The following is a 12,842-nucleotide window of genomic DNA, read 5'->3' as shown; positions in this document are numbered from 1 at the left end:
TTACAACCAGTCAAACCAAAAAAAGGGAACAGTAAACTTAAAAGTAGCAATAGAAACTAGAAGAACAACTAGAAAACACAGTGAACTGAAAGAGTTAGAGTTTTATTAAAAATACTTTTGTCCCCCCCACCTCTGAAATCAAAATTTCGTCCTTGCACACAACATTACGTAAAAACATACGTACAGTATGCCTACTGTTTTTTCCCCCTAATTTACACTACAAAGAGTAAATATATGTATTAATTATTTTTGGTACATTGCTTAACAAGCAAAATTTCATTTTGCTTAGTTGTGACCTGTTGAGATGCAATAAATATCAAAAGTTCCAAAAGACATATTGTGTTATTTTTACCAATCCACTCTATTAGCATAGTAATCATAATAATCAGACATAGTGTTCTATTCCTCTCATAGAACTATAGTCTGTCCTCCTCTGATTATGATTAACATACAACACACACACACACACACACACACACACACAAAAACTCCCATATACTGGGAGAAAAACAGGAGTGTGAGACGATAGCAGCTAAATTTATAGGAGCCTGTGAAGACCTGAGGACAACCAGTGGCACCTAACGCACCCAACCACGGACGCGTGCACACACTGTAAAAAAAAAGGATGTATATGTGTGTATATGTATATGTGTGTGTTTATGTGTGTGTATATATATATATATATATATATATATATATATATATATATATATATATATATATGTGTGTATGTATGTATGTATGTATGTGTATGTATGCATGTATGTGCATGTATGTAAATGTATGTATATGTATATTCTGGTTATATTATTTTGTTATCTCTTATTATTATTGTGATTATTTTATTGTAAGCATTGTATGTAATTGTGCTTTGACAACACATTTCATGTCATGCCAATAAAGCCTTATGAATTGAATTGAGAGAGAGGAAGAGAGAGAGAGAGAGAGAGAGAGAGAGGTGTATACCATCAATTTAGTTCTATGAGAGGGAATAGACACTAGAACTGTACGTGTCACAAAGCTCATGACATCACAATTATGCCACAGATTCTTTTGCCTTTGATCTTCATTTATAAAAGACCAGCTCTGACAACAGACTGTATAGAACTTAAAGTATTTTCTAGGAGAAACATATTTTATCTGAAATTCGTATTTCTGTGAAAGGTGAACATAAATTTGCAGAGAAAATGGACGGAAGAGGAGACGGAGCTCACAACGGTGGAAATTGCTACCACAATAATTTTTATCCAAGATCAAGTCGTCCACCAGCCGATGAGCTTCATCGTGCATGGAATGCCTTGATACATATGCACATCTTGGAGAAAGGGACATCGGCGTTGGTGTTATGGAGCAAGAAGAGAACAATAACAATGATGAAGACCAGGACGATGGAAACCAGGACGCTGAAAACCAGGACGATGGAAACCAGGACGATGGAAACCAGGAAGATAACCAGGGTGAAGAGGAAGAGCCCCTGCCAGAAGGTACCAGAAAGAGGCCAAGAGACGATGAACAAGACATTGGAGAGAGAAGCACAAAAACATGTGTGACAGCAGCACTGACGGTGACACTGACTTCACCAACACTGATGGTTTCAAGGAGAACACAGGAAATCGTCCATTCAAACATACTGATGCTGCTGAAGAAGAACCTTTGCCTGGTCCTTCCAGGAAAAGGACAAGAGAGAGTGATGGAGTAGACAGTGAGAGGAGCTGCAAAAAAAGCAGAAGTTGGGATGAGTTTGCTGACAGCAGCACTGACGATGACACTGACTTCACCAACACTGATGGTTTCAAGGTGGAAACTGGAAGAAGTCATTATGAACACACTGAAGTTGCTGAGAAAGACCCTCTGCCTGATCTGCCCAGGAAAAGGTCAAGAGAGAGTGATGGAGAAGACGATGAGAGAAGCAGCAAAAAAAGCAGAAGTTGGGCTGAGTTTGCTGACAGCAGCACTGACGATGACACTGACTTCACCAACACTGATGGTTTCAAGGAGAAAACTGGAAGAAGTCCTTATGAAGTGGTGCAGTGGTTGGGCAGCCGCCCCATGTACAGAGGCTCAATATCCTCGATGAGGTGGTCCCGGGTTTGACTCCCGCCCGGGACGCGTTTCCCGCATGTCATCTCCCTCTCTCTCCCCGTTTCCACACTGTCTCAATAAAAGGAATAAAAAAAAGGCTACAATGGCGCTCTAGCCAAAAAAATAATCTTAAAAAAAAAAAATCATAGCATACTAAAACAGCCATTAAGTATATAGCGCTCAGTATAGCGCATCAAAAAATGAATTAGAAAAGTCAGTATAAAATGTTGAAAAAGTAATTAACAAAGTCATAGTGCTGCACAGTGGTGTAGTGGGTAGCACTCTCGCCTCACAGCAAGAAGGTCCTGGGTTTGATTCCGGGGTCGGGCTCTCCCCGTGTACGCGTGGGTTCTCTCCGGGTTCTCCGGCTTCCTCCCAAAGACATGCAGGATGTCATTAAAAAAGTCATTAAAGGGGCGGCCGGTGGTGCAGTGGTTGGGCAGCCGCCCCATGTACAGAGGCTCTATGTCCTCGAAGAGGTGGTCCTGGGTTCGGCTCCTGCCCAGGACGCGTTTCCCGCATGTCATCTCCCTCTCTCTCCCTGTTTCCACACTGTCTCAAAAAAAGGAATAAAAAAAAAGGCTTCAATGGCGCTCTAGCCAAAAAAATAATCTTAAAAAAAAAAAAAAAGTCATAGTATATGTATAAAAAGTAATCAAAAAAGTCAGTATAGCATGTCAAAGAAGTCTTAAAAAGTCAAAGTCATAGTGTAACATGTGCTGCACGATTCCTGGGTCGGGCTCTCCAGCTTCCTCCCAAAGACATTTTAGGATATTTAACATTATCCTAAAATTTGGTGTCTTCCCTGACCTGTGGAATAAAGGTTTGAATGCGCAAATATTTGAAAAAGGAGATAAATATGATCCTATTAATTATCGTGGGATCTGTCAACAGTTACCTAGGAAAAACCTTCTGTGATATCCTGAATAAGAGGATTCTCAGTTTTGTCACAGATCACCATGTTTCAAATAAATGCCAGATTGGATTCTTACCAAATTCCCGTACCACAGATCACATCTTCACCCTCCACACTCTGATAGAGCAGGAGCTAAAAGAAATGAAAGGTCTATGCATGCTTCATCGATTTTAGGAAGGCCTTTGATTCTGTGTGGCATGAGGGCCTTCTCTACAGACTCCTTCAGAGTGGCATCGGCGGAAAAACTTATGATGTAATCAAATCTATGTACACTAACAATGAATGTGCTGTCAAAATCAGAGACAAACACACAGCCTTTTTTTCCCCAATTCGTGTTAGAACCAATTATTCTGTATGGCAGTGAAATCTGGGGCCCAAAATTGAATCAGGACTTTGACAAATGGGACATAACAATAATTGAACGTCTTACGTACAAAGAAAGACCCCAAAAGAGAAGGGGTGTACACAAGTAGGCTGGGACAATATTCTGTTGAGAGTGTTTAGAAGCTTATCGTGCAGGCACCAGAAACTCAACTCAAAAGAAGAAGATTGGGAGAACTTATGTGAGATACAATGAAAAACTACAAGCTCAACGGTATGGCAACAGTTTTGATGGAAAAGCCTTCGAAGGTTTTTCATCACTTCGGCTCAAAAGAGGCACTCCACAAATTATTCTGCCTGCTGGCGACAGTGTGGGTGTCTCGAGGCAAACCATTTTCACATATTCTGGTCCTGTGCATTATTGATTCCATTTTGGCAGGAGGTATATAAAGTTTTGCAAAGCATTTTTCAGACGGACATTCAATTTAAATTTGAGTCTTTATACTTGGGTGCCATAACATCAGAAAATGTTTCTTCTAATGTCAAATACTTATTTCGGATCCGAAGTGCTGCGAGCAGAAACTAGAAGGTGGTTAAAACCAGGAAAACCTGTGGAGGAATGGATTGACATAATCTATGATATTTTTTAAACGGAAAGGATCACACTGCCCTGAGCTGCCGAGAGCTGAAACCAGAGAAAAGTCCCCTCAACAAGCTGGTCCAAAGGCTCCACCCGCATCACATGACCAGGCCTGGACCAGAGATGGGAATAACGGCATTATATGTAACGGTGTTAGTAACGCCATTACTTTTTTCAGTAACGAGTAATCTAATTGATTACTCATCTCATTATTATAACGCCGTTATCGTTACTGCCAAAAAAATGAGTTGCGTTACTTCATTGAAGGCAGAAAAAAACAAATGTTACGCTATATTAAACAGAGACGAGTCAAGCGCTAGGACCAGGCGGAAAACGGCCGCTCAAGCTGAAGCCTGCGTGATTGGCCGTCCCCGCTGTCACTCCATCTTGCTTGCACACCGACCGGTCTGCTAGTCTGCGATCAGGAGTCCTACAGGAGACGATGGAGAAGTTCAAATAAAAGGAGGTGAAGAGGAGAATCGGGCCAATAAAGGAATAAAGGAAAAAAAAAGTGTGGATATGGAGAATCGACAAATACACTCACAAACCTCAAACTATGATAATGCATGCATTGGGGTTTGTTTTTATTGCCCTCCTTGTGACAATATTACCGGTTGTAACTAGCTGATGTAAACATTCGATGAGTTCGGTGCAACCTCTCAGGGTCCTATTTTGTCTTCAATTATAGCCATCCTGACAGTCTACATCCATCCCCGACAGTTCTTTGAAACAGCTACTCCCAAAACAAGACATCTCCGGTTCATTCACACCCACACACAACTGAAGATAATCCACCTGTTGGCCTGTGGCTGAGGGAAGTTGTGCATTAAAATACATCCCGGACTGGAAGCGAGGAATGTACACAGCATTTTGCGTGTGATGAAATATTGAAGAGCTGCAGCTCTGGTATAAATAGAGTCGGCAGTTTGCGCTGGGAAATGAGAAAAGGCAGGATTGCTTACAACATGAGGAAAGGTAAAAAGTAGAAAATTAGATGTTTCCTCTCCTCAGATTACCCCAGTCGATTTGTTGTTTGCTTCTCCCCGTGTTAGCGTGGGTTCTCTCCGGGTTCTCCGGCTTCCTCCCACAGTCCAAAGACATGCATGGGGATAGGTTAATTGGTGACTCTAAATGTCCCGTAGGTGTGAATGTGAGCGTGAATGGTTGTCTGTCTCTACATGTCGGCCCTGTGATAGACGTCCTGTCCAGGGTGTACCCTGCCTTCGCCCAATGACAGTTGGGATCGGCTCCAGCCCCCCCGCGACCCTGAAGGATAAGCGGTAGAAAATGGATGGATGGATGGATTTGTTGTTTGCTTCACTCCCAAAGTAACGATTCAGTTTGATGACTGTATACCTGCAAACACTTTGAGACCTCGGGCCCTAGTTTTGTGGCGCAGCGCAGGGTGGCGGAGCCGGCGTAATGCAAGTTTCGACCCCCGCAGCCTTGCGCACGGTCAAGGTACGTGTCCACAGGCAGCGGTGTTTCCCCGCGTCCCATTCAATGTCTATGTGAAAAGCTGTGCAATGCATTCTGGTAGCGTCGCGGCGAATGTCGAGAGATGGCGCGCGAGTTGGCCGCTCCTCATTTGCCTAAAGTTGAAGTCGAATCTACTTTATGCTAATCAGAGGCGCCGGGCTCGACTCGCCGCCTCGGGAACGCTCGGGAAAATCTTCTAAACTGAATGTTGTCGATCTAAAATAAAGACATATTCAGCAACTGCGTAGCTTATTTCTCGCTTAAAATGTTTTCAGAAACACCTTTCAGTGAACTATTTTCGTAGAATAAGAGAACGTTTCCAAACGAGCCGCCATGTTGGTCTGCGTGAACTCCGGAGCAGAGAGGACAGCTGTGAAAGCGATCGTCCAATCAGGTGCAGCCATGAAGTGTACGCGTGAAGGAGAGCGCCTGTCAATCATCCTCTAGTGGCAGCCTGCCAAGCGTGCAATACTGGGAAGTGGCGTGTGGTTTAAAATCGCCCCTGTGGACACGCACCTTGAGTTTGGCAGTTTGGTGGATCGCCTGCACCAAGATGGGTGTGGCGGCGCAGCAGGGGGAGGCGTCACAGATTCAGCTTGGCGTAGCGGAAGTTTCGTGGCAAAAAGCCTCGCCGAGACTTCGCCGAAAGCCCGCCAGCTCCAACCTGGTCTACTCTTGGCGTAAGGCGCAAGGCACAGATAAAGTCCATTCATTCAAGGCGAATCACAGCTGGCGGAGTGGAAGTTTGACTGACCTGCTCACAGTGCGCACACGTCACCGAGACCTCACAGGCAGGTTTCCACAGTTCCAGGCACATTTAAATGCAATAAATAATCACAACAAACACTATTTACTACGTGAATTTATATCTATATAGCAGTGGCGAGCGGTGACCTTTTACTGTGGTCATGCTTTAGTGTCAATACCATGCGCGCCCGTGGGGGGGCATTATATTTTTTAATAAAAAATATAATATGGTTAGTGGAAACAGCTTGTAGTGATCACGTTGGTCCAGAGTACATTTGATCACTATAAGCGGTTGATTACTAAAACCGAATTGTTATTACAGTATTTCACTTATTTTTTTTATGGAGAACATCATCTAAATGCCAGTTGTATAGTTTTTCAATGAGAAAAATGTAACGAAGCGGTCGTCAGCGCGATCCTCTCGTCAGCTCCAAACTCACCCGTCTGCACCTCAATCACAGACCACAGCTGGTTTTCCGCACAGCATTTACAGTAACTCACTGACACGTCTCAGATCAGTAGGCGCTGCTGCCGGTGTGTTTTTAAAATGAACTAGGCTAGTAGCGCCGCAGATTTCTCATTCCCCACCTTGTTTGACTGAGAGTGTTTCGAGATGGTTTTCAACAGGCAATATGTCGCTGTCAGACCGGATCGTTTGACGGGATGGGGGTCGGCTAGCTAGCCATTTATGTTTCTCATACGTGCTAGCTTGAAAGTGATGGACGGAATTCTTTGCAGTCTTTGTGATATTTACTTCAGGAGTAGGCCGACCACTTGAAATTATAGCTTTCTTTTCCTCAAAAGGTCTCCGCGAAAACGGCACTGAACGCAAAGCCTGAATATAATTAATATTTTCAGCCATTTTGACCAGGCTACACAATGAATGAACCACTGACAGTTTCCCGCTGAACAATTCAAACAAGTCATTTTTGCGCATGCGCGTTGGCAGATAAGCATTGCATTCTGGTAGCGTCGCGGCGAATGTCGAGAGATGGCGCGCGAGTTGGCCGCTCCTCATTTGCCTAAAGTTGAAGTCGAATCTACTTTATGCTAATCAGAGGCGCCGGGCTCGACTCGCCGCCTCGGGAACGCTCGCGAACGCTCGCAAAAATGTGTTGTTTAAAGGAGAGCGCCTGTCAATCATCCTCTAGTGGCAGCCCACCAAGCGTGCAATACTGGGAAGCGGCGCGTCCACTCACGTTTAAAATCGCCCCTGTGGACACGCACCGTGACGCATTAAAGGAGAGGAGCTCATTTGATTGGTCAAGATCTGAATCGGCTGTATTAATAGGCGCATTTCGAATCAAGCATGCGCATGCATTTGCCTCGCAAAACTAGGCATTCTGGGAAAAAAACGTCACAAATGCTGGTGATAACTTCCCTTTGCGACATGTCACATGACTTTAAAAACTCACGGTATCTCCAGGGTACCTCCCTTCGCATGCTTTTCTCTGCAAATGGTCTGAAATAAGTGCGGACATAAGACACTCCCCTCAACGTTGCCCTAGTTGGTTAGAATTATCACGTGGTATTTCCCACGTGAGAAAATTCCTCAGTGTCCGTCAACAACGGGACTTCAAATGCTTCGGCTCGAGTTAGCCAGCGCCACTGGGCAGGCCATATTCTTTGTGCAAAGTCCGTGAAGTTTCCCCTGGCGCAATAGTTTTTGTTATGTATACAATTATTAATAAAGTTTAAATTAAAAAAAAATTAAAAAAGTCTGTGAAGTGCACCTGTGTCCGACTTGACGTGGTGGGAACTTGGCGTGTTTATGACGAGTTCCGGCGGATCCTCTCAAGTCTCGTTCATGCATCGGCGCAAATGCATGAGATCCGAAACGCAGCCAATCCCAGTCCACGCTTCGTCTCCTCCTCGTCTCCCACTCACGCCTTCTTCTCCTCCCACTTTCCCAGTTGCGCGGTGACTGACGGGAGGTGTGCCTGCGCGAGCCTGCGAGATGCATGAAACTTGCAAAATCCAGGCGGACACACCCCGTTGGCGTGGCGCATGTGCGCTGAGAGCTGACTGCGCCTGGTCTACGAAACTAGGGCCCAAAATCTCAAAGAATAATTCCATCACCGACTAAATGGCAAATAGCTGTCCACACAGATTTCTGATTTCATGTTCAAAATGATACACAGCACTGTTCAACAGAGGGTTTTCTTTTCCTTTCTACTACTATGGTAGATGCTTGAACTGAAATGTGTACATTTGCTGAAGTAAGGTACTCTGAAAAAGCCTATAAATGTGGAGGAAAGATATACAAAATGCGTTCAGTACCACTCCGTGCGGTCGGCGTCACAGTTGCAGTAATGTTGTGGGTCCACACAGTCGCCCTGCAGGCCGCAGACACACTGTTGGCTGCCTGGCTGAGCTCCGCCCCAATAAGTCTGCACACGGCCGGTACCGGGACCACCGAGCCACCAGCTGAACGGAGAGCCCTCTGAAACACACACACACACACACACACACACACACACACACACACAAAATATAAAATATAGAGTTAAACAGGTTTGATTTGGTGACATTTCTTTAAAGGTAGGTTTTATGGACGCCATGTGATCTCAACAGAAACAGCATGTACGGTAAAAACTAGAAGAAAAAGCAAAGCTGTTGCACAAACTACACACAACCCTTGTTGTTGAGAAAAGCCACCTGAGCTTGGCTCTTACAATAAAACTGAAAACTTTTCTGCCATGAAATAAAAATGTCTGCTATTGTGAAGTGTGAGCATCATTAAAATGAGAACAGTGTTGAGGGTCAGGAAAGGTCAATCCATTTTCTCATTCCAAACAAAAATCTATATAATCCCTCTCCATTGCTTTTATTCCTGGGACTTCTCTCCTGCACCACAACACCAATGTTTGGCTATAAATACAGAAGAGACATTTTGCTCTCTTTTCTTAAATTGTGCATGTAGAGACCGAAGCTTTTTAAACAATTACGTTTCGTTGTAAGCCACTCTAAGAGTATCAACTCCATGTTAAGGAAGGACCTTCCATCCACCCATTTGTCCCTTCTCTCTCTCCTCTTTGCTCCAGCCATCAACTGTCTCCCAGACACAAGATGTACAGAGTAAGCAGAATTAATATCATGAATAGTTTCCTGTCTACTTTGACAGCGTTAGACACACGTAAAAAATCATCATTAACATTGTTCTTCAAAGCAATTAATGACTTGTTAACTTGATGGAGACAAAGATACACCACGAGAAAATGTGAAAACGAAAAAACAGGCTTTAATTGAACTCAATCTAAAAGAAGACATTTAAATTTGTACATAATCTATTTGTCTGGCTCACTGGTAAAAAAGAATGAAGTGAGGGCAAGAAAGATGTTTGTAGCCTGAGGGAATTTTCTCCAGGGGTTTTGTTTTTGCACAAAATGCCTTATTGCTTCTAAAATTCCATTCAAAGACAACAAAAAATGTAAAACTATTTGTTCGCTTTTGTGGTTACAGCTTCAGTGAATCATGTCCTGGAAAACAAAATATTTTACTACATTCAAGATGATCATTTGTTTTGCCTTTGTTAAGTCAGAGTTAAATCTTTTTTCCCCCGGTGGATGTAAATGAAGCAGAAAGCCGACGTCAACGGGCTTCAAGTTAGAAAACACGCTTTTTTACTTTTTCTGGTTTGAGTCCCTGTTGAGAGAATCTGTTCCAATTAAATCAAACAAACAGGCCCTGCCTTACCTGGAGTGTTGAGGAGGCGGGACCTCCTGCAGTGGTATGACAGCTCCTGTTCGCAGTGTTCCGATTGTCTGACAGCGGCCAATAGCTGCTCCTCTTCAGTCGAGTAGTTAAAGTGAACTGAATGCTGGTTTACACCCGGAGACGGTCGGACTCTGGTCAGCTCTGAGTTGTTGTGCTGGATCACCATCCATGTGTTCTCCTCTGTAGACAGACAGACACATGGAAACACAACCATCATGATGATGCAAATAACGTATATGGTCAGATGTATTTTGGCTTCAGGGAAGTTAATCATCCCATCTCTGTTCATAACTATCTTCATCAGTGTATAATATTAGTCATTAAGAAGCATTGTGTTTTAGTTATCTTAGAATGAGCCCTTCATATCTATATAGGGATCTGATCCTCTTCCACACAGTCCACCATGTTGCACCGTCATGTTTCTACAGTAACCCAGAATGGACAAACAAACACTGGCTCCAGAGAGAGCCTTTCACCTTCCTTGACACGCTTGGAAATGGAGGGTTCAGCAGACGCTTGTTCAGTCGGTTGCAATCTGCAACCTCACCACTAGACGCCACTAAAATTCTAATCAATGACCCTTAGAGTGAAGAACAACTCTGCACACTGGGGATGTATAGTGGGGTGTGATGACAGCAGCATCATCACTTACAGCTATGTAAATGATGACCATAAAAAGCGTTGAGTGATGATAGGAGGAAGAGGGGGGCGCGTGCGTCACCTGTCATGTTGCAGTAGACCAGCTGTGGTTTGATTGGTCCGCTGCCGTCCACGTCGATATAAAAATGTCCAGAAGTGTTGCCGTTGTGTTTGTACGCCTCGCAGGACTGTTCGTACACAGCTGGGAGGAAAACAATGAGATCAGCTCAACATGAATCACATCAACATCAACGCATCGGCTGGCAGACGCACACAGCTGTGAGGCGACTGTGGAGGATTATGGGTGTTGCCACCACTAAATCATCGTCTCATAACCAGAGTGGAGACAATCATCTTAAGTTTTATTTCTGCAGCAGCGTCCCGTAAAGTAAAGATTAATTCAACTGGAGAGGACAGTGATGACTGATGGGAGTACAGAGACTCAATAAATACAACTTTAGATTTTTATCAGCCCTGCCTCTTCTTCTCTGTCTTCATAAGTCTTCCAGCCTCCTCGCTCTCTCTCTCTCTCTCTCTCTCTCTCTCTCTCTCTCTCTCTCTCTCTCTCACACACACACACACACACACACCAGTTCTTCCTCTGCAATCAAAGGATCAAGCCCTTTAAGTCAAATCCATATCTCAAGGTTCCCACACTCAGCTCACCTGTTTATCTCTCTTCTTCTTCTCCACAGCCAAAGGCCTTTTATTCATGTCATTCCTTCAGTGTGGTTGGAAAAAGTTATCCACAGAAAACATCAGCAATAAAAATGAGACCAGAGGTGAACCGTGTGAGAAGATCTCCTCGTTTGGTTTCAAGGATTTGACTCGAGGGAATCGGCACAGAACTGGTAAACCTGACCAAAGCTCACCTCTCTGCTGCGGATCAATTTGTTTAGTCAGTATTTGGCAGTTTAGTCACGGCTACAGTCACATTAACCTTCATCATATCTCTCACATACAAACAGGCCTACCCATAACCATTCTGCAGCTAATTAAAAAAAAATATGTCCCCAGAAAAAAACTAAGAAACACTTTTTGTGGGGTTGGGCATAACTCATTTTTTTGCAGCACCTATGCTAAAAGTATAGCTAGTAGGTGTATTCCACAAGCTGATGGGTAGTGGATGATAACTCAGTGGTAGAGTTTCCTGAGGCTTAGGTCCTCAATGCAGCTACCCCGGGTTCAAATCCAACTGGTGGCCCTTTTCACGCTGTCCTCCATAAAAAATAATAATGTGTTGCTTGAATGTATTCTTATGGCGTGGTGTATAACAATATCAGCCTCATTCTTTCAGCTGCAATCCCAGCGGTGGCAAAGTAACACAGTGTAATGCATACAGTCTGCGGCACTGTAAGCGCTGGACTCCGACGTGTTACCCCCGGTAACATACGGCTCGAGGAGCTGACACAGATAAGTAATTCCCGCTGATGAGAATCTGTATCTCTCATATAGAACATAGTCAGGAAAAGACGAAGGTTTTTTCTGGTCTCTGAAGAGACCCTCTCACGATGCACCAAGCTCCACGGGATCTTCCCAGAGAATTGGTCAGTAGGCGGTGCTTTTCTACACGTTCTATCAGGACTCTGGAGCAGGTTAGCTCTGCAGCCTAAGTTACCATGGCGACCCCCCGTAAGAAGTAAACCAGTGTTGTAGGATGGAAAACCCAGGGTAAACCCTGACGTTACCTCGCTAAGCCCAAATCCTGCTTCCTAGTACAGGCCTCTGGTCATATTGCCAGCAGAGTGAAAGGAACTGGTGTGTGATTGGTGGTTGACAGCGCTCATATAGTTAAATCTGGCACTAGTATCCATTAGTTAGTGTATGTGCTGATGTTTCTACTTACAGCTGTGGCAGGTCGCTCCGCTGTAGCCACTGTCAGAGCAGTTACAGTGGAAGATGGTCCAGGACTGACTGCAGCGACCGCCATGTTCACAACGACTGGGAGAACACCTGAGAGAGAGAGAGAGAGAGAGAGAGAGAGAGAGAGAGAGAGAGAGAGAGAGAGAGAGAGAGAGAGAGAGAGAGAGAGAAGAAATTGGCAACGTTATCACAAAGTGTACAGCCTATACAACATGCTGATGTGTGTGGGAGGAACTTGATGGATTTATTTTCTTTTCAAGACTAAAAAGAAGAAGAAGAGCAAAACATGTGCTATATATTTTATATGTACTGAGGCAGCAGATTTGAAGAATCAATTTGCTTGTTTGCTTGTTTTGCTTGAACATTTGGAAACAATTCTGCAGTTTGCTGCCAAAACCCTTTTAAAGAGGAAAACAGCAGTCTATGCCAAAAAACACC

At 44.0% G+C, this 12,842-nt stretch overlaps 1 protein-coding gene across 1 annotated transcript in view; it reads right to left on the bottom strand.

The window, feature by feature from the left end:
• Positions 1-12,842, bottom strand: part of LOC311012583 (contactin-associated protein-like 4) — a 116,055-nt gene that overhangs the window by 42,748 nt on the left and 60,465 nt on the right. Inside the window, exons 11-14 of the mRNA XM_084008086.1 lie at positions 12,388-12,494; positions 10,624-10,743; positions 9,882-10,082; positions 8,466-8,628 (exon numbers count right to left, since the gene is read on the bottom strand). Coding sequence (XP_083864212.1) covers positions 8,466-8,628; positions 9,882-10,082; positions 10,624-10,743; positions 12,388-12,494 — 591 coding nt within the window. The remainder of the gene's footprint in view (positions 1-8,465; positions 8,629-9,881; positions 10,083-10,623; positions 10,744-12,387; positions 12,495-12,842) is intronic.

Source organism: Eutrigla gurnardus (assembly GCF_963514095.1).
Source record: "Eutrigla gurnardus genome assembly, chromosome: 4".
Taxonomy (NCBI): domain Eukaryota; kingdom Metazoa; phylum Chordata; class Actinopteri; order Perciformes; family Triglidae; genus Eutrigla; species Eutrigla gurnardus.
Note: the sequence above shows the minus strand (reverse complement) of the source record. Positions and strands in the feature narration are given on the sequence as shown.